This window comes from Petaurus breviceps, unplaced genomic scaffold (genome assembly GCF_028583685.1).
Source record: "Petaurus breviceps papuanus isolate PSGF00001 unplaced genomic scaffold, PetGlider_PUasm1.0 171, whole genome shotgun sequence".
Taxonomy (NCBI): Eukaryota; Metazoa; Chordata; class Mammalia; order Diprotodontia; family Petauridae; genus Petaurus; species Petaurus breviceps.
This window is the reverse complement of record NW_027185754.1, coordinates 833,203-853,998: the sequence shown is the minus strand read 5'-3', so window position 1 is coordinate 853,998 and position 20,796 is coordinate 833,203. Positions and strand designations below refer to the sequence as shown.

The 20,796-nt window shown below is 36.1% G+C and overlaps 1 protein-coding gene across 2 annotated transcripts in view; it reads right to left on the bottom strand.

The window, feature by feature from the left end:
• LOC138157033 (liver carboxylesterase 1-like) overlaps positions 1-20,796 on the bottom strand; it is a 280,580-nt gene that overhangs the window by 232,833 nt on the left and 26,951 nt on the right. For both annotated transcript variants that reach the window (XM_069082453.1, XM_069082452.1), the window contains exons 5-8: positions 13,306-13,459; positions 5,900-6,004; positions 5,469-5,573; positions 3,667-3,705 (exon numbers count right to left, since the gene is read on the bottom strand). In XM_069082453.1, the coding sequence (XP_068938554.1) occupies positions 3,667-3,705; positions 5,469-5,573; positions 5,900-6,004; positions 13,306-13,459 (403 nt within the window). The remainder of the gene's footprint in view (positions 1-3,666; positions 3,706-5,468; positions 5,574-5,899; positions 6,005-13,305; positions 13,460-20,796) is intronic.

The window sequence follows — 20,796 nt, the reverse complement described above, 5'->3', positions numbered from 1 at the left end:
ATATATATATATATATATATATATATATATATATATATATATATATATATTTCTTTCAACTACTGAGAAAAGTTTCATAAGTTACAATTATTGTTTTTCCATGTAGGAATGTTAATAGTTCAACTTTGATAAGTTCCTCATGATTTCTTTTCCCTGTTTACCTTCTCATGCTCCTCTTCCTTCTTGTATCTGAATGTCAAATTTTCTGTTCAATTCTGTTTTTTTTTTCATCAATAATGCTTGAAAGTCCTCTATTCCACTGAATGACCATATTTTCCCCTGAAACATGATACTCAGTTTTGCTGGGTAGGTGACTTGTTTTCTGCCCAGTAAGGGTGGGTGACAAGGGAGGTAAGGAAAGAACCTGGAATTCAAAATTTTAAAATCAAATGTTTCTTAATTATTTTACATGTAACTGGGAAATAAAATATACAGGTACTGGAGCATAGAGATCCACCATGCGCTACTGGAAAGTTGGAGGGGGAATGGGAGAAGATATAGGAGAGAGCAGATTGGGGTAGGGGATATTCAGTGGGATTGCTGTTTTGGATGGTGGGTAGGGGAAAAATGGGGAGAAAATTTGTAACTCAAAATCTTGTGGAAATGATGTAAACTAAAAAGAATGATAAAATTATTTTTTAAAAAACCAAATAAAATAAACAACCTTCACACACAAAAAAGATCACCAGTCATCTTAGATTATCAGGCATTTTTCACAGGGCTTCTATATTTTGAGATGATGGGAATGCTATAGATAACAGTTTACTCTCTTGTTGTTCTGTCATATCCAACTCTGTGACCCCTTTCAGAGTTTTATTGTCAAAGATACTGGAGTGGTTTCCCATCACCCTTCTCCAGTTCATTTTACAGATGAGGAAACTGAGGAAAACAGGGTTAAGTGACTTGCACAGGGTCATCCACCCAGTGTGTACCTGATACCAGATCTAAACTCAGGAAGGTGAGTCTTCCTGATTCCAAGCCTGGCAATCTATCCACTGATTTTAGCAAAACATTTGATAAGCTACTTGTGGGAAAGATTAAGAAATGTAGATCAGATTATAATATCATTAGATGAATTTGGAAGTGATTCAATGACCAGACTCAAAGAGAATTTGTCACCTACTCAATATAATTTTACAGGAGATGTCCAGAGGGGTACTACAGGGATCTGTGCCTGGCTTTGTACTGTTTATTTTCTTCTTATCCATGATTTGGTTAAAATAATTTATGACAAAGATGTTAAATTTTCAGATTACCCTAAGATAGGAGGGAAAGTTAACACACAAGATGACAGTCAGAATTCCAAAGTATCTAGAGAGGCTAGGCTAGAGTACTGGGCTGAATTTAACAAAATCAAATTTAGTATCAAAAATAAATTTCAAGACAGTGTACAGAAAGTACAGTCAGATAGCAATTTGTCTGAAAAAGGCCTGAGGATTTTTCCCATGGTTGATAGAAGGATGTGGAAACCAAAAAAAAGGTAGTGTTATCTTGGACTTCATAAAGAGAAGCACAGTTTTCAGGAACATGGAGCTGTACATTCATCAGACCTCTTCTAGAGTATTTTGTTTAGTTATGCATATAATAGTTTACCAAGACCACTGTTGAGTTGAAAGGCAGCTATCAAGAAAGGGGTATCAACAATTATTGTAAAAGACCTTCAATCAGTAACATATAAAGATTGGTTGAAGACACTGGACATATTTAACTTGCATATTTAGAGATCAGACTTTGAGGAAGTTTAATGGTAGCCATATTCAAGTATATGAATAACTGGTAGAAGAGGAGGGTAAAACCAGAAACAATGAGTGGAATTTGCAAAAAAAAATCATTTAGCTATCATGTCAGGAAAAAAAAATCTTAATAATTAGAGCTGTCCAAAATTGGAATGAGCTTCCTTAACTGGTAAGAGGTTCTCCCTTAGTAGAGATCCTCAAGAAGAAGGTAGCTTATAACTTTTCAAGTAGATTATAGTGAGGATTCCTTTCAGGGGTGGGTTGAACTACAAGGGTGCTAAGGGCCTCCTCACTCTTAAATTCTATGATTCCTTGAATCAATGGAGAAAATTGTTCATGGTATAAGTAAATCACTTTCTCATTAATAAATCACATCAACAGATTATTTCATTTGGTTCTCACAACACTTTAGAGGCAGACATTTATACCTCATTATTTTACAGATGAGGAACATGAGGCTCAAAGGGGTTATGGACATCACAGGACACAGAACTAAAAGGGAAGCTTAAAGCTTATCTACTCTAACCTTCTTATTCACCAATCATTACATTCTATAGGTATTTATCAAGTATCTATAAATATGTGCTAATTATCCATAGATGCCAAACTCAGTCCTTGCCCTTAAGAAGCCTTCATTTTTTTTTCTATAACGTTAAAAAAATGACCAAAAACCCCCAACTCTGCATCTTCTTTACAAATGAAGAAATTGAAACTCTGAGGGGAGAATTATAGATTAATCATAGTTCTCCTAATTTCTAGTCCTAATACTTTCCATGATAGCTGCCATGAATGCAAGCCAGACTGCACAAGTAGACTTTCAGTTTAATATGAAAACTGAATCAAGAAAAGAAAAAAAATATTTACATCATATAAAAACCAGGGCTTAATACAGTCACGGAGTGAGGAAATGGAATGATTCAGAAGGCTTTACATAGAGATTGTGAGGTTGGAGGGAATTTACTATGATGCAGCAATTTGTCCAAAGCATGAAGCAGGTGGAATTTTAGGAAGAGACCAAAGGAAAAACAGGCATATAGAGTCTTTATGTTCAGTTATCTAAGGGACAACTAGTTTAAAGAGATGGTGATGAGATAGGTAGGGCTAGGGGGAACCTTGATTACTACTGAAGTAAATGGATAAGGCTTGAATTCTCAGATACTCAGTCACCCTAAACACTTTTCATTTAATAATTAGTTCAAAGCAAAGACATATATATATATATATATATATATATATATATATATATATATATATACACACACACATATATAAATACAAACATCTCCTCATAGGGTATTGATTATTGATCTTCATTGTGTATAGCCTTGGCCTCTGAATTTGAGAGGTGTCGAGGGTATCATTGACTTAGTTGGAGTGTTTTCCTAGTCTAGAATGTTTTTCAACCATAAGTTGAATAATTTGGATACACAAAGTTTCCTTTGGCCCATACTCATCTTCAGTACTATTTTAGTATGTCAGGAAGAGAAGAGTCAAAGCTTTATTGAGGGTTCATAACCTTTCATCCATGAACTAATTTTTTTTAACATTTTGATAACTGTTTCTCAATATAATTCATTTCCCCTATAATTATACACATCTAGTAAGTGTCTGAGATCTGATTTAAACTCAGGAAGATGAATCTTCCTGACTCCAGCTCTGGCACTCTAACCATTGTGTCACCTAGCTGCCCTCTATGTTTAACTAGAGTTTGAAGGAGCCTATAAGTGAAGTGTGCAATTCAAACAATAAGAAAGTCTCTTTTTTTTTGCTTTTTGCAGGGCAATTGTGGTTAAGTGACTTGCCCAAGGTCACACGGCTAGTTTTTTGTGTTAAGTGTTTGAGGCCAGATTTGAACTCAGGTCCTCCTGACTCTAGGACAGGTACTCTATTCACTGTGCCACCTAGCTGCCCCAATATAAAAAAGTCTTACCTCTGTGGGGTCTCCTAGGAAATCCAGGTGGAATAAATCCTGTGAAGGCAAACAAAAGAACGGTGAGAAAAAAGACTCCATGGAAAGAACTGATCTTGCTACTTCCCTTGATGATCAGATACATTCTCATAGTATTCTCAACAAGATCCTCAGAAAAGAAGTGAACAGGGCTTCTGGGCTCTTGAATAGCCTGACAAAGTCAAGCTGTAAGAGCCACAAAAAGAGTAACAAGGAATCTACGAAACCAAGTTTGGAGTCAAATGCTTCTCCCTCTTGTCTAACCCTAACACATCATTTGGGGAGAAAATATAAGTAAGGTAAACTCTCTGAGAAATAAAAATGGTAGCATTTTTCTCAAAATTTTTAATGTTTAATCTTAGCCCATGCTTACTCCCCAAAACATACTGACTCCATTACAAAAAAAAAAAAATTGGGGGCAGGGGAAAGTGCATTATCATCTATTCACATAAGCCTGCAGTAAATATTGTATTTGGTGGAAATTATTCCAATGTTCCTGAAACTCATGCAGGTAGAGTTTAATCATTTCATTTTTAACACATCAGAAAGGCCTGATCCTTGCTCTATATCACTACAATCTCTGAATTCTCATAAGTCAGACTTGAGGCCACATATGACCCTCTACGTCCTCAAGTTCAGGCCTTTGACTTTATTCAAACTTCACAGAACAAATTCCTTGAAAAAAATTATTACTTCTGTAAACTTTGGACTTAGTCAAAAGGCCGTACCCAAAAATGTAAGACTTAAGTTTTTCATCTCTCCCTGGCAAACTGGTCCCATATATTCAAAGCAAAGAATTATAGCAATTCTGCATCATTCCAGTTGCAATAACCTACTTTGGCTCCACTTGCCTGGGCAATCTCCCTAATTTATTTGGGATTTCAGTGAATCTAAATAAATATCCCAGGATTACATTTTGTTCTTCCTGTATGGACAGAATCTTAGTCCTGGCCTATATTGACTTCATCGAGAAAGCCAGAGAAATCCCTGGGAGGATGATTCATGTGATAAACATTCCTTTTTCCAAGGAAAGCAACAGTCCATCAGGTTCTCTGAAACTTCAAGGTCCACAGGCAACTGCTCTGCCTCCTCCCTTACCTTAGTCATAATTATAAGAACAAAGTGTCAGAAATATTTGGCTCTATCATGTCAGTGAGTAGATAGGACTCAAGAGCTCTTCTGACCTAGACCCTTGAGATCAGGTGGATGGACATCAGAAATGAAATCCAGAAACCAGATCATGATTAGATGATTTTAAATTAACTAGGATGAGTTGAAGCAACTTTTATTAAAATTGGAGCTGTAAGGCTAATTGGAACTGTATAGGATAAGGAAATCAGGACTTTTTAAAATAATATTATAATTTAGATAATGTCGACAATACTTAGTATCCTTCAATAAAGAAACATCCCAGCCTAGCATTCAGTTAACAAAAAGAAATGGGGAAAATAGTAAGCTACTAGAAGGTATGCTAATTGCATTGTAGGAAGTAAGCTCTTTCCTAGGGAGGAACAACACTCCACCCCTAAACATGGCATTTTCTCTCTGTACCACCATAGTTTTGAGGTTTGAAGGAGTATTTTACTTTGTGCCATGATTTGCCAACTATTGCCTCTAATAAAAACACCCTCCACAGCAAAATACCTATAGTTCTGGAGATCAGAGTATCTCAGCCATGCAAAGACAATTCACATCCCTTTGGGAAACTTGAGAGACAGAAATGATCAGAACAAAAAAAAAAAAATTGTTCAGTGGAAGGAGATGAGAATTGTAAGGTCACCTACCAGCTTCTGGGTTATATTTAGGATCTCCTCCTCTGTCTTCTGCCGCATACAGTGAACCATAGTGGCTGATGTAGTTGTTTTACATCCAGCAAAAGTGGCTATTTTCTGAAACAAAATAAAACAAGCAACACTTTTTGTTATCAGAGATCTCTCAAAATATAGAATAGATCTCTCAGAATCATGGTGTGCCTGGATGTGGAACAACTTGTTATATGGAGAATGTGCTGAATCTGGAGTCAGAAGACTTGACGTCAAATTCTAGCTTTGCCCACTTGACTCCAACGTGATGTGGGTAAGTTACTTTCCCACTCAGGGACTCAGTTGAAGTGATTACACTAATTGTCCTCCAGTGTCCCTTCCAGCTTTAACTCCTCTAAGCAAATAAATGGAGACAAGTTTTTGGAATGGCATATAATATAAAAGGAACCTACCTCAGCAGCTGGTTTGATGTTGGCACTGAACAGAGATTCCATAAAGAGAACCCCACTCTGGGAAATGGCCCGGTGGAAGAGATTCTTGGTCAATGGAGACAGCATCTGAGAGAAAAACAGAGGGGATATAAAATTATGATTCAGGGACAGAACTGTAATTAGGGGAGGACAGCCATCTCTTTGTCCTAGGGCATGAAATGTAAAGTTTACTGACAAATCCTGTTTTTTTCACCAGAATAAAACAATGACAACAACAACTAAGCTTAGCACTTAGTTACTAAAAAAAAAAAATAGTTAAAATAGAGACAGAGGCTTTGGTATAGTGTATAGAAGATCAGCCTTTGAATCAGAGGACTGTAATTCTTGTTCTTCCCCTGACATCCACTGACTGTGTGACCCTGGACAAGTGACAGCTTATTAGTGCTCTCAGGGAGTTCTCTAATATAAGTTACAGAATAATTGCTGACTTGCATTTTTCTCACTAGGAGATCCCTATTCTAATGTGAAATCAGATTTAGACAAAAAAGTTAAAATAAGAAACCACCAGAGGGCACACTTCCTCCTGCTGGCTAGCACACTCCGTCCTAGCTGTTCATGCTTCCCCACTCGTCTCAATGGAGCCCTCCTCAAAAGCAGCTTCTCATTTATCTGCGTACATTTTATTTCCCTCCAGTAGAATGAAAGCTTGAAGGTTGGAACTATTTCTTTTTGTCTTTTTATCCCAATACCAAGAGCAGTGCCTTATATGTAGCTTAAATTGCATAAATGCTTGTAGAATGAAGAGTGTGCCAGGATCTATCCCTTCACAGGGAGTTTTATGCCTAGGTTTCCCCTTCTCTCAAATTTTTTCCTAAAATATTAATTTGAGGACATATTTTATGGTACGTACTCCAGGTGACAAAATGGTTCTTTATAGCATAGTTTAAGACAACTGATTAGGTGGGTCAAGGAAAGTCCACTTGTGCTCAGGAAATACCATACAATGACCAGTTCACTGAAGTGAGACTATAACAAACAAATTTAGAATTGTTTTTCTCCTTGGTGAAGTATTTTCAGTGTTGTCTGTGTTTAACCCTAGAATTTACCTTATTCATGAGATCCTCAAAGAAACAAAATTAGTAACGTAAGAATTGTGAGTTTAGTCAAAAATATTTAACAGATTGAATTATAAAAAAATCTCCTCTTAGGAAAGTTTTTGATAAACATATTCTCATGGAGGCATTGTCCGAGGAATCTTGGTTTGGTCCTTGTCCTGGTAAATAAGACAAACTCAGGAAATCAGATGAAGCTTATAAACCTTGACACAGCTTTTATAAACAAGAATAAAGATTTCCACATAAAGGCAAAACCTGCTGATTAGTACAAGTATGAGGAAATGGGTTTGTGTTATGTCACCATTTCCCATGTCTAAGTATGAATGTGTAAGGGTGTTTGCAGACCACTATTTCCTGCAGGCTGGTTGTACAGGTACCCAAAGATCAAGTAAGGTTTGACCATATAGTCACTATGACTAATTTACAAAAGTTCAATGGCCAAGCAGATTTAATGTTACCCTCCAAGGAAAATTTGCATTTTAAGTGGGCAACAAATCTTATAGTAATGAAATACTAATGTTAGAACAACAGAAATCCAATGGTTGGGTTCCTTTTTGGCTACTCCATGAAAGCCTGGAAATCATGAAGTCCTGGAAACTGTGACTGCATATAGGTCTAGACCAACCAACCCCTGGTTCTATAACCAGATGGTGCCAAGTAAACTATGGTTGTAATTATAAGGTAGTGGGATTAAGACAAGTAGTAAGTCAAATAAGTTCTGGCTAGTTAACTGAATGGTTCACAAATTTAGCCAAAATGGGGAGGCCTACAATCAACATAGCCATTTCTTACATATATGTCTTTCCCTCCTCTGACACTGCCATTATTGTGTTGCAAACCCCCATCTCTTTTCACCTAGACTATTGCAATAGACTGTTTGTTGATCCTCCCTGCCCCAAGTCTCTCCCACTCCAGTCCATTTTCCATTCAACTGTCAAAGTGAGTATTAATATGCAGGTCAGACCATGTCACACCTTCTCCCTCCCAACTCAATAAACTCCAGGGACTCCCTATCACTTCGATCACAAACTATAAAATAATCTGTTAGGCTGATAAAAGCTTCCATTGCGAGCCCCACCCCTTTCTTATCTTCTTGCACCTTATAACCCCATTCCTCACACACTCTGTGAGTTAGTGACACTAGCCTCCTTGCTCCTTGTTCCTTGAACAAGATACTCCATCATTAAATTTCAAGTATTGCTACTGGCTGTGCCCCATGTCTGGAATGCTCTCTCTCCTCATTCCTACTTCCTGTTTTCCCTCAAGTTCCAGGAAAATTTCCATCTTCTGGAGGAAACCTTTCCCATTCCCCTTAATTCTACTGCCTTCGTTTTGTTGATTATTTCTAATTTATACTATTTATTGCTTATTTCTACATAACTGTTGTCATGTTGTCTCTCCCATTAAACTGCAAGCTTCTTTACATCTTGTGTCTTTCTTTATATAACCAATAAAAATCACAGAGCTCAATAAATGTTTAATAACTGACTCACCAAAGTATCATCTTATTTCAACCATCGTAAATCCCTATTAGAATTGTCTATTCATTCTCATTCATTTTTTGTAATTTAAACCTCATAAATGTGTACTCCATTCTGGTTCTGCTTTTTACTCTTTCCACCATTTCATAAGGGTCTTTCCAGATTCCAATCTGCTCCTTAGATATATCAATATTAATTGTATTGTAGAATTTCATCGCATCCCAAATTATGTTCCATTCATTTGAAATACATCTTGAATATATCTATATATGTCAGACAGAAGGATTTATTAAGCACTTACTATATGCCAGGTTCCTACAGGGTAGGCCCTGTTCTGTGTCCTAAGCACCTAACTTATACCTGGCACATAGTAGGAACTTCATACATTCTAGTTGATTGCCTGATTGACCTCAATTTATTTAATAATATTACCCCTTTTTAAAAAAATCCCCTTTTTGTTGAACATTTAGTGTTTCCAGTTTCTCAAAACATCTAACAATACTATAAAATCTGTGAAAAGATTGACAATGTACTACCTACTACCAGATTGCTCTCAAAAAGAATTTTCAAAAACATGTCTCAAAACACTTAAGATACACAAAATCATTATGAGATTTCTCTTCAAGTCATGCAAATTTGCAAAGATACCAAAAGGAGACAAACAATTTTGGAGGGCCTGGGGGCAGGGGGTGGGGAACATGTACATAATGCATTGCTCCTGGAGCTGTGAAGTGGTAGTTTGGAATAATGAAAGAAAAGTGACTTTTCACACTTTTTCAGTCTTTGACCCAGTATACCCACTCCAGTATATATACCTAAAATAAGTAAAAGCCAGGAAAAAAAGTCTCTAATATATTCCAAAATTTTCACAGCAGCAATGCATACCTTTAGTGAAAATGAGTGGCCATCAATTGGAGACTGGATGAAACAAAATGCTATGTATGCATATAAGCATGAATGTGTGTATCTATATACACATGTTCATATATGTATACATGTATCTTATATATATAGATGCCTATTTATGTAACATTTATTTGTGATAATAAAATATAATATTATTTGTGAGTGAATATATATATGGAAATATGTTTTTCATACAAATTATCTGAGTCCTCTTGAGAGAACGCTAGGGTAAAAGAGAACCTAGGATAAAATATTCCAATTTTTCTAAAGGTTTTAAAAATTGCTGTTTTTCAGGAATGATTCTTCATGACCTCATTTGGGTTTTTCTTGGCAATGACACTGGAGTAGTTTGCCACTTACTTCTCCAGTTCATTTTGCAAATGAGGAAAGTGAAGCAAACAGGGTTAAATGACTTGCCCAGGATCATATAGGTACTAAGTGTCTGAAGTCAGATTTAAACTCAGGAAGTGGAGTCTTCCTGATTCCAGGTCCAGCACTCTATCAACTGTGCCACCTAGCTGCCCCCTTTCTAAAATGCTGTACATTTTCTAAAATGCTATACATCTTAAAATTGATTTATGCCAATCTGTGCGGTAACTTTAAACATTTTTGTCTCAACTTCATTTAATATTCATTCATATATGCATAAGTATGCAAATGTAAGGGAATATTATTAAGAAACATAAAATCATTATTTTATGGAGCTCAAAGAAATAGGAAGATTGTATACAAACTAATACAGTATGAAATAAGCAGAACTCAGAAAATAATATGTACAGTGTCTAATATAAATGGGAATATCACTAAATGAAGTTGATATCAGAGTAATGGAAACACCACTGTGGGTCCCTGAAAACAGGTGGTGTTTTCCCTCACAGTAAAGAGACAGAAGAGACTAGAGCAGCATATTGTTTCTAATATCTAATGTAGTCACTATAACAAATGCTTTTATTTGTCTTTCTAATTTACAAGGAGGTTGGAGTCAATCTGAATGGGGGTATTGAAATGGCTAATAAACTAAATAAAACATTTATAAAAAGAAAAATCAAAACTACAAGTCTGCCATGTCACTGGCAATAAGTGAGAATCACACCGAAAAGTAAAATTATCTCTTTTTGTCTTTCCCCTTTGCTACATAAAGGCAGAGACCATGTATTATGTAACCTTTGTGTTTTCCACAGTACCATAATGCATAGTAGCATTTGGTAAATACACCTTATATGCTATGCACTGTGTCATGCCCTGGGCATATAAAGAAAGGCAAAACCTATCCATAATTTAAGGAGTTCACATTTGATTGGAGGATACACCATCTAAATAAATAGGTACTGACAGAATATAAACAGGGTAGGAACAAGATAATATGAGAGGTTATAATTTTAATAACTGAGAAAAGTCAGGTACAAAAGGTAGCATTGGTGTTGAATCTTTAAGGAAATCAGGGATTTTAAGAGGTGAGGATGAAAAGTAAACCAGTATGAAGATAGGAAGTTGGGAGATAGAGTGCTATGCTTGAGGAACTGCAATTAAACCATTATTATCTGGATTATAAAATAAAGTTAAGTGTAAAAACATTGGAAAGGTACAAAGGGTCCAGGTTCTGAGAGTGTAATGGAAATGCAAATTTAAAGATCTTCCCTGCCCCTAGGCCCTTTGATAGGCTTAAGAGACTCTGAGAACTTTCCTTGATTTGAAAATATACTCTGCCCCCTAATAGGCTGAATGTGGTCACATGGAGGCTGTGGCAGGAGGCATGGTTTTCAGGAATGCCCGTACCTTGATGCTGTGTGATTGGGCAGTGGGTCAAGAGGGTGGTTACATTTTCTGACGCAGGCAAAAGCTATATAATCCCTGATGTGAGGCTTTGCTTTGGGGCTCACTTTGAGAAGTGTTGTGTTATTTGAGCAGATGAGACTCTGGGCAGGAGTTGAGAGCCCCACAGCTTTGAAAACCCAGATATTGATTCTTTGCTCTCTGGTAACTGTGATTTGGTATGGATGTAATGATTTGACAGTTTCAAAGCCTGTCTGCTTGATAGGTTTCTCTGTCTTGTAACTTCTGTCTGTATACTCTGAAGTTGGGGGTGCTGACCTTTTTCCCCTGAACTAGGTAAATGATATATGTCTGATTGATTAAAGTAAGCTTGTTAACCCATTTTTGAGTTGTTTTCTTTTAGAAAAGCAGATCTAAGAACCTGTGTTGGCAGCCACCCTGGGGATGCTGGGGTGCTTGCTGCTACAAGAGTCAGATAAAGGACTTTATATTTGAACCTAGAAGTCACAGGAAATGAAAAGAATTTAGTGAGTAGGGTGGTATCATGATCAGGCCTATCCCTTAGGAAATCACTTTGGTAACTATATGAAAGATCTCCTGGAGTTGGGAGAGACTTAAGCCAGAGAATTAGAAGGTTATTATAATAATCAAGGTGAGAAGTAATGAGGGCCTTAACTAGGGTGGTAGTTTTGTGAAGGAAAAAGGAAGAGGTTGGATATGAGAGATGTTATAGAGACATAGATGGAAACATTTGGCAAATTACTGGACAATCAGGTTGAGTAAGAGGGAGGAGTCAACAATGACAGACGCCAAAATTGAGAGCCTACGTGACTAGAAGAAAGATGATATCCTTAAGAGTAATAAGGAAGTTTTGAAGAGATCAAAGTTTCAGGGTGGGTGGGGGAAACCAATAATAAGTTCAGTTTTAGTCATTTTGACCTTGAGACCCTCTGTGACAATAATTTTTAGATGTTGTATAGGCAATTGGTGACTTAGACTCAAAGAAATATATATAGATGTGGAAATTATTTGTATGGAAATGACAATTAAATGTATTAGGGCTCTCAAGATCACCTATTGAAATAGTATATATTGGGAAAAAAGATAGTACTTTGGGGGATATTTACAGTTTGGGGATATGAAGATACCACAAGAGAAACTGAGGACCTTTCAGTTAAGCAGAGAATCAAAAGAAAGTTATATTATGGTAACCCAGAGAGGAGAGATTATCCAAGGGAGGTCAAGAAGGATAGAGATTGAGAGCAAAGATGATCAGACCTGACAATTAAGACATCCTTGGTAACATGGTAAAAGAAGTTTCAGTTTAGTAATTAGGTTAGAACCCAGATTATGGAAGAACTTGGGATATAATGAGAGGAGAGAAATCAGAAGCATCAAGTAAAGAGCTTTTTAAAGCTGAGAAGAGAAAGATATTATAGTATGATAGATTTCAGAGATGGTTAGATAAAATGAGGGTTTTGTATTTTTTAGGATACAGTGGTATGTGGGAATTTTTGTGGGAAGCAAGGAAGTAATAGGTAGATAGAGAATGAAGACTAGAGAGAGAAGGCAGCTGATAGCAGGGGAAGAAAAAAAGTTGCTAAAAGATTGGAGTACCATTCTAGATGACATTATTTCACCTCAAGCTGTTGCTTACGGACAAAATAGTCCTCCTTCTAGCTTCATAAAGTTAGGTTGTGCTATCTTAGGGGGAAATTGAGTAGATTTTCATGATATTTTCAACTGCTTAGTATATGTTGCATGCATGGAAAGAGTACTAGATTTGGAATCTGTAGATGAGCTTAAGTCCCAGCTAATATACATCATGAGAGTGAGAATACAGCCACTTCATCTGTCTGAACCTCAGTTTTCTTATCTATAAAACTAGAACAATAATGCTTGGGCTACCTAATTGAGAGTGTAGTTCTAAGGAAAGTGATTTTAAAGCATTTAAAAATGTGACTTTTGTCATTGTTAGTATAAAATAATACCATTTTGAAAAATAAAAACACTCAATACCCCCATAAATATTCATTATTAGCTATCTATAATCAGAATCTTGAGGCATGGCCAATTTTGCTCATTTGTAGGACTCCCATTCTTTGTTAAGATTTACTGTCCTCAATAAAGGCCTGGCACCCTGAAAACTCACCAATGCTGAAACACTAAAACCTCCTGCTGACTCTCCAAAGATGGTCACCAAGCTTGGGTCTCCTCCAAAGTTACGAATGTTCTTCTGGACCCAGCGAAGTGCAGCCACTTGGTCCAAATAACCCCAGTTTCCTCGAGCATGTTCATCTCCAGTGCTATAAGGGAGGAGAAGAAATGAGAGGTGGGAAGAAGAGGTGAGAGGAGAGAGCTGTATTAAAAAAGAGAATAAATGTCAGAAAACAATATAAATCATATAAATCCTAAAGAGGGGCGAGTGAGGATCATGAAATTGAAGGCAGCATGGTATAGTATAGTGGAAAGAGTACTAGGCTGGTTAGTTAGGGAGTTAGGAAAGAAATGGGTTCAAATTTGACTTGTGATGATATGTGATCTAATTGCTAAGCCTCATTTTCCTTATCTGTAAAATGGAGACAATAATAACACTTACATAAGGAGGCTGTTAAGGGGTCTAATGGCTTAGGTAAAGCATTGAAAATGCTAGCTGTTACTGTTAGGAATAATTGGTAATAAGGAATATTGAGCCTATATATCTCTGGTAAATCCAGATCAATCTTCCACACTATTATTTTTGTGCAGGTCCTCTTTTCTCATTAGATGTAAGTATTATGAGGGTGAGATCAAAATGTCTCTGCCTGTCTGAAAAGACCCAATTCATATCTTACCTCATCTAAGAAGCATGAATGCCAAAACCCATAATGATTTTTCCATCCTTTGAATTCCAACAACTAAGAATTTTTACTTTACACTCTCCATTTGTCAATTAACTTTATTTTTTTGGTTGTTGTTGATATTCAATCTTTTTCTGTTCATACTTTTTTTTGGAGGGGGGAAGGTAGGGCAACTGGGGTTAAGTGACTTGCCCAAGGTCACATGGCCAATTTTTGTGTTAAGTGTCTGAAGTCAGATTTGAACTCAAGTCCTCCTGACTCTCGGGCTGGTGCTCTATTCACTACACCACCTAGCCGCCCCCTGTTCATGCTTTTTTTGTTGTCAATACTTATTTATACTCAATGTACAATACCAGTAGGAAGGTACCATGTTTAAACTGGGCAGAGTTGAATCAAATAGGATTGACTTTTTTAGAAGAAATGGAAAGAATATGCTCCAAGTGCTTCATATAACCTTTTGTTTTGCCCTCATTTTACATATGTATATATATATATTCTTCAATAAAATAGGCTCTTCAGAGCATGAAGTTTCCATCCATAAAGTCTCCACATCACTCCTATGGCTATTTTGGGCAAAGTCCATGAAATGTGTTTGTAGGACATACTATCCCATTCACAGTTGTAATGGAAATATATTACAGATAATTTGCTACCTTCTTGGACTATTGTCTAGAATAATGGGCTACAAATCTGCTCCAGGAAAAGCAAAGGAGCAGGGTAATTGACTCCTTGACCCATAATCATAAAACTGATCTTATCCTGGGCCCATTCTTCTGGGTTTGATTGGCTGCCTGACTAAGTGTGGACACTCATTGACTCAGTAACTACACACTTAAAGAAGGTGAGAGCTAGTATAAAAAATGAAAAGGGTGAATTCTTCACCATTGAAGATGAAATTAAAGCAACTATTAAAAGTTATTTTGCCTAATTAATGCTAATAAATCTGACAATGTAAGTGAAATAGATGAAAATTTGCAAGAATATAAATTACCGATTATTCCCACCATTATTTAACATCATACCAGAAATGCTAGCTATAGCAATTAGGGAAGAAAAATAAATTTAAAAAATTAGAATAGTCACTGAACAAACAAAGCTACAACACTTTGCAGATAATATGATGACATAGTTAAAGAATCTTAGAGAATAAGCTAAAGAATTAGTTGAAATAATTATCAAAAAAGTCCAGCAGGAAGAGAGAGAAAACAAATATTCATTTAAAATAACTATGGCCAAATACTTGTGAGTCTATTTTCCAAGATGAACTTGGGGATTATATAAACATGATTACAAGACACTTTTCACTCAATTAAAGTCACATTTAAACAATTGATAAAATATTAATTGTTCATGGGTAGGCCAAGACAATATAATCAAAATGACTAATTTACTTATTAAGTGGCATCTTATCAAATTAACAAAAAATTATAGAGCTAAAAAAACTAAAAATAATAAATAATAAAAATAATGAATAAAAATAAAGCTGCAATACTTTGCAGATAATATGATAAAATACTTAAAGAATCTTAGAGAATCAGATAAGAATTAGTTGAAATAATTACCAAAAAAGTCCAGCAGGAAGAGTGAGAAAACAAACATTCATTAAAAATAACTGTAGCCAAATACTTGTGAGTCTATTTTCCAAGACGAACTTGGGGATTATATGAACATGATTACAAAACATTTTTCACTCAGTTAAAGTCATATTTAAACAATTGATAAAATATTAATTGTTCATGAGTAGACCAAGACAATATAATCAAAATGACTAATTTACTTGTTCAGTGGCATAATAATCAAATTAACAAAAAATTATAGAGCTAAAAAAACTAAAAATAATAAATAATAAAAATAATGAAATTCATCTGGAATGATAAAAAGTAAAGAATATCAAGGGAATCAATAAAAAAAAAAGAAACATGAAGGAAGGTGGCTTACTAGCACCAGATTTCAAATGGTATTGCAAAATGATAATCATGAAAACAATCTGTTACTGGTTAAGAAATAGAATAGTGAAACAGTTGAATAGATTATATACACAATACACATTGGTAAATAACCAAAGTAATGTAGCACTTGATAAATACAAAAATCCAAGTGTTTGCAAACAAGAATGCACTATTTGAGAAGAATTTCTAGGAAATTTGGAAAGTAGTTTGGCAAAATTTAAATATGAACCAACATCTCACACCATATACTGAGATAATGTCCAAAAGGATATATGATTAAAACATAAAAGAGAGAAGGGAGATACCATAAGCAAATTAAGGAAGCATGGAATACTTAACCATCAGATCCATGTATAAAGGAAGAATCTGAGACAAAATAAGAGATAGCATTATAAGAAATAAAATGGATAATTTTGATTATATTAAATTAAAAAGTGTTTGTACAAACAAATCCAATGCAGCAAAGTTTAGAAGGAAAGTGGAGATGGGGTAGATTTTATAGCAAGTTTCTCTGATAAGAGCCTGATTTCTCAGATATGTAGATAACTGAATCAAGTCAATAAGAACATGAGTCATTCCTAAATTGACAAGTGGTAAAAGGATACAAAAAAGTAGTTTAAAGAAGAAGAAATCGAAGCTATCTATAATCATATGAAAAAAATGCTCTAATTCACTATTGATTAGAGAAATACAAATTAAAACAACTCTGAAGTACCACTTCATATCTATCAGATTGGCTAATATGAAAGAAATGGTGGAGGGGATGTGGAAAAGTTGGGACACTAATGTACTGGTGGGAGAGTTATGAACTGATCTAACCATTCTGGAGAGCAATTTAGAACTATGCCAAAAGGACTATAAAACTGTGTACACCCTTTGATCCAGTAATACCACTATTAGATCTGTATTCCAAAGATATCAGAGAAAAGGAAAATTATCCAAATGTACATAAAAATTATCCAAATGTACATAAAAAAGCAGCTCTCTTTGTGATGGCAAAGAATTGGAGATTGAGGGGATGTCCATCAATTGGGGAGTGGTTTAACAAGTTGTGGCATATGATTATGATGGAATACTATAAGGAATAACAAGGAGATGGGTTTCAGAAAATCCTGGAAAGATTTGTATGATAAAAAGTGAAGTGAACAGACCAAGGGAGAATGTTGTACACAGTAATAGCAATACTACATGATCAATTGTAAATGACTTACCTCTCCTCAGCAATTCAATGATCTAAGACATTTCCAAAATATTTATGATGAAAAATTCTATCCACCTCCAGAGAAAGAACTGACAGAGTCTGAATAAAGATAGACAGATAGTTTTTTTTTACTTTCTCCCCCCCCCTTTTTTTTTGCTGGGATGGTCTGTGTTTTCTTTTGCAATATGGCTTATATGGAAATATGCTTTGCATGGCTGCACACATGTAACCTATCAAATTGCTTACTTTCTCAAGGAAAGGGATGTGTGAGAAGGGGGGAAGAATTTGGAACTCAAAATATTTTTTTTAACAGAATACTAAAAATTGTTTTTTATGGGGGTGGAATAGCAGAATAAAATCAGGGACTTGCCTCATCTCTCCCCTAAAAACATCCAAATACCTGTAAAAATGACTCTAAACAAATTCTAGAGCTTCAGAACCTACAGAATGACAAAGAAGATCAAAATATACAACCAGAAGAAGACAATGAAGTCAAAGATCCTACATCCAAAGACTCCAAGAAAAATATGAATGGATCGTAGACTATGGAAGAGCACAAAAAGGATTTTGAACATCAAGTAAGAAAAGTAGAGGAAAAATTGGGAAGAGAAATTAGAGTGGTGCAAGAAAGGCATGAAAAAAATGAGTTAACAGCTTACTAAAGGAGACCCCAAAATACTGAAGAAAATAACAATTTTAAAAACAGACTAACCCAAATGGCAAAATATGTCCAAAAAGCCAATGAGGAGGAGAATGCTTAAAAAACAGAATTGGCCAGATGGAAAAGGTACTCCAAATGTTCCCTGGACGAAAACAATTCCTTAAAAATTAGAATGGAAAAAAAAGTGGAAGCTAAGGACTTTATGAGAAATTAAGAAATTATAAAAGAAAACTAAAAGAATGAAAAATAGAAGCAATGTGAAATACCTGATTGGAAAAAAAAAAAAAACAATGACTTGGTAAGTAGATCCTGGAGTGATAATTTAAAAAATTATTGGACTACCTAAAAGCCATCATCAAAAAACAGAGCCCAGAAATTATCCTTTAAGAAATTATATGGGAGTGGAGTCAAGATGGTGGAGCAGAAACAGGACATCCGCAGGGCTACAGCTTCCACCAACTCCAATTCATGTAAAAGGTGACTCTGAAGAAACTTTGGAGCTACAGGACCCAAAAAATGACACAGAGGAGCTAACCTCCTGCTGAGGACAGCCCAGCAGGCCAGCAGCGCTCTGGGAACTGAACCACAGCCCTGCTTTTGCCTTAGGTCTTAGCCTCAGGGTGGGTCTGACCAGCCCCCAGCTAGAGGGACTTCAGATCACCAGCAGTTGTGGCATTTTCCAGAATTATCAACCCAAAGATGCTAAGGACAAAATGAGAGGTCAGAGCAGTGTGGATTTTGGGATCCAGTAATTCAGGAGTGAGGTTGGCCTTTGCCCCTGGGGTGAAAACTGGCTGAAGCTCAGCTGCTGTGCAGCCGTAGCCACATGGCTGATTCATCTCCTGGCCTGAAGATTGTAGGGGGACTAAACCACCAGTCTGAGGGGTAATCACTCTTGCTTTAACCTGCTTGGATCTGGATTGTGGTTTAGAGTGGAGGTAGTGGGGTGTGCAACCAGTTAGCCAAAGCATGTGGAAGCTTCAGAGAGTGCACCCAAATAATACCTTTGGCAGCTGAGAAAACCCCAGCATTTGATACGAAGCTCCCCTGTCTGGTAGCAGAGTCTTACTATGACAAAAACCCAAAAGTCAAGACATTGAGTGGCAACATGAGCAAATGAGGGAAGCAAAACAAGTAGAGCAACAAAACTTTATACTCCTATTTTGGGGACAAAAAGGATCTAAGCATGGAACAGGAGGAAGACAGGGAAGTCAGAACTCCAAAGCTTCAAAGAAAAATATGAGCTGGTTACAGGTCATAGAGAACCTTAAGAAGGATTTTGAAAACTAAATAAGAGAAGTGGAGGAAAAACTGGGAAGAGAAATAAGAACAATGAAAGAAGATTATAAAATGAGAGTCAACAACCTGACTGAAGAAAATAATACCTTAAAAAACACACTAACTCAAATGGCAAAAGGGGCCCAAAAAGGCAATGAGGAGAAGAATGCCTTAAAAAGCTGAATTTGCCAGATGTAAAAAGAATCTTAAAAGCTCATTGAAGATAATCATTACTTCAGAATTAGATTGGAGCAAATGGAAGCTAGTGACTTTATGAGAAATCAAGATTTTATTAAACAGATAAAAAAATGAAAAAATAGAAGGCAATGTGAAATATCTCATTGCGAAGTTCACTAACTTGGAAAATAGATCCAGGAGAGATAATTTAAAAAATATTGGACTACCTGAAAGCTATGATTAAAAAAAAGAATATAAAAATCATCTTTCAAGAAATTCTGAGGGAAAATTCCCTGATGTTTTTAGGACCAGAGGGTAAAATAGAGGTTGAAAGAATCCACTGATCACCTCCTGAAAAATAGTGCAAAAAGAAAATGCCTAGGAATATTATAACCATGTTCCAGAATTCCCAGATCAAGGAGAAAATGTTACAAGCAGTCAGGAAGAAACAATTTGAATATTGTGGAAACACAATCAAGATAACACAGGATCTGGCAGCTTATACAGTGAGGGATCAAAGGGCTTGGAATATGACATTCTGAAGGTAAAAGGAGCTGGGATTAAAACCAAGAATCACCTACCCAGCAAAACTGCGTATCATGTTTCAAGGGAAAATATGGTCATTCAGTGGAATAGAGGACTTTCAAGCATTCTTTTTTTGTTGTTTGTTTTTTGGAGGGTGATTGGTGTTAAGTGACTTGGCTACAGTCACATGGTTAGTTTTTTTGTTTTAAGTGTCTGAGGCCATATTTAAACTCAGGTCCTCCTGACTCCAGAGCTGGTGCTCTATTCACTGTGCCACCTAGCCACCCCACTTTCAAGCATTCTTGATGAAAAAAAAACAGAGTTGAAGAGAAAATTTGACATTCAGAATCAGGAAGCAAGAGAAGCATGAGAAGGTAAACAGGGAAAAGAAATCATAAGGAACTTATCAAAGTTGAACTATTTACATCCCTACATGGAAAAATGATCATTTTAACTGATGAAACTTTTCTCGGTAGTTGAAGGTAATAGAAATTTATATATATATATATGAGGGTATATGGTCATATGAATGCAAATGTGAATGTGTGTATATATATGTTTACAGGTATACATAGATAGAGGGCACAGGACCAATTTAACAGGAAGGGATGATACTTAAAAAGTGAAATTAAGACGTGAGAGACAAACATAATGAGAGGAGATGGGGAGAGACAGAATGGGGTAAACTATTTCATATAGAAGAGGAAAGTAAAAATGATTACATTGGAGGGGAAGAACAGGAAGGCAAAAGGGAATGGGTCAACCTTATTCTCATTGAATTTGGGTTAGGGAATGAGTGACATACACAGTAAATAGGGTATGTTATCCTACAGGAAAGTAGAGGGGAAAGGGATGAGAGGGTGGATGATGTAAGGGAGGGCCCGCTGGGGAGGAGGGAAGTTTGAAGCACCTACTTTTGGAAAGGGACAAGATCAAAGTAGAGAACAGACCAAGTGGGAGTTCGGATAAGAGGGAGGGAAATATAGTCAATCTTTTACAATATATCCACTAT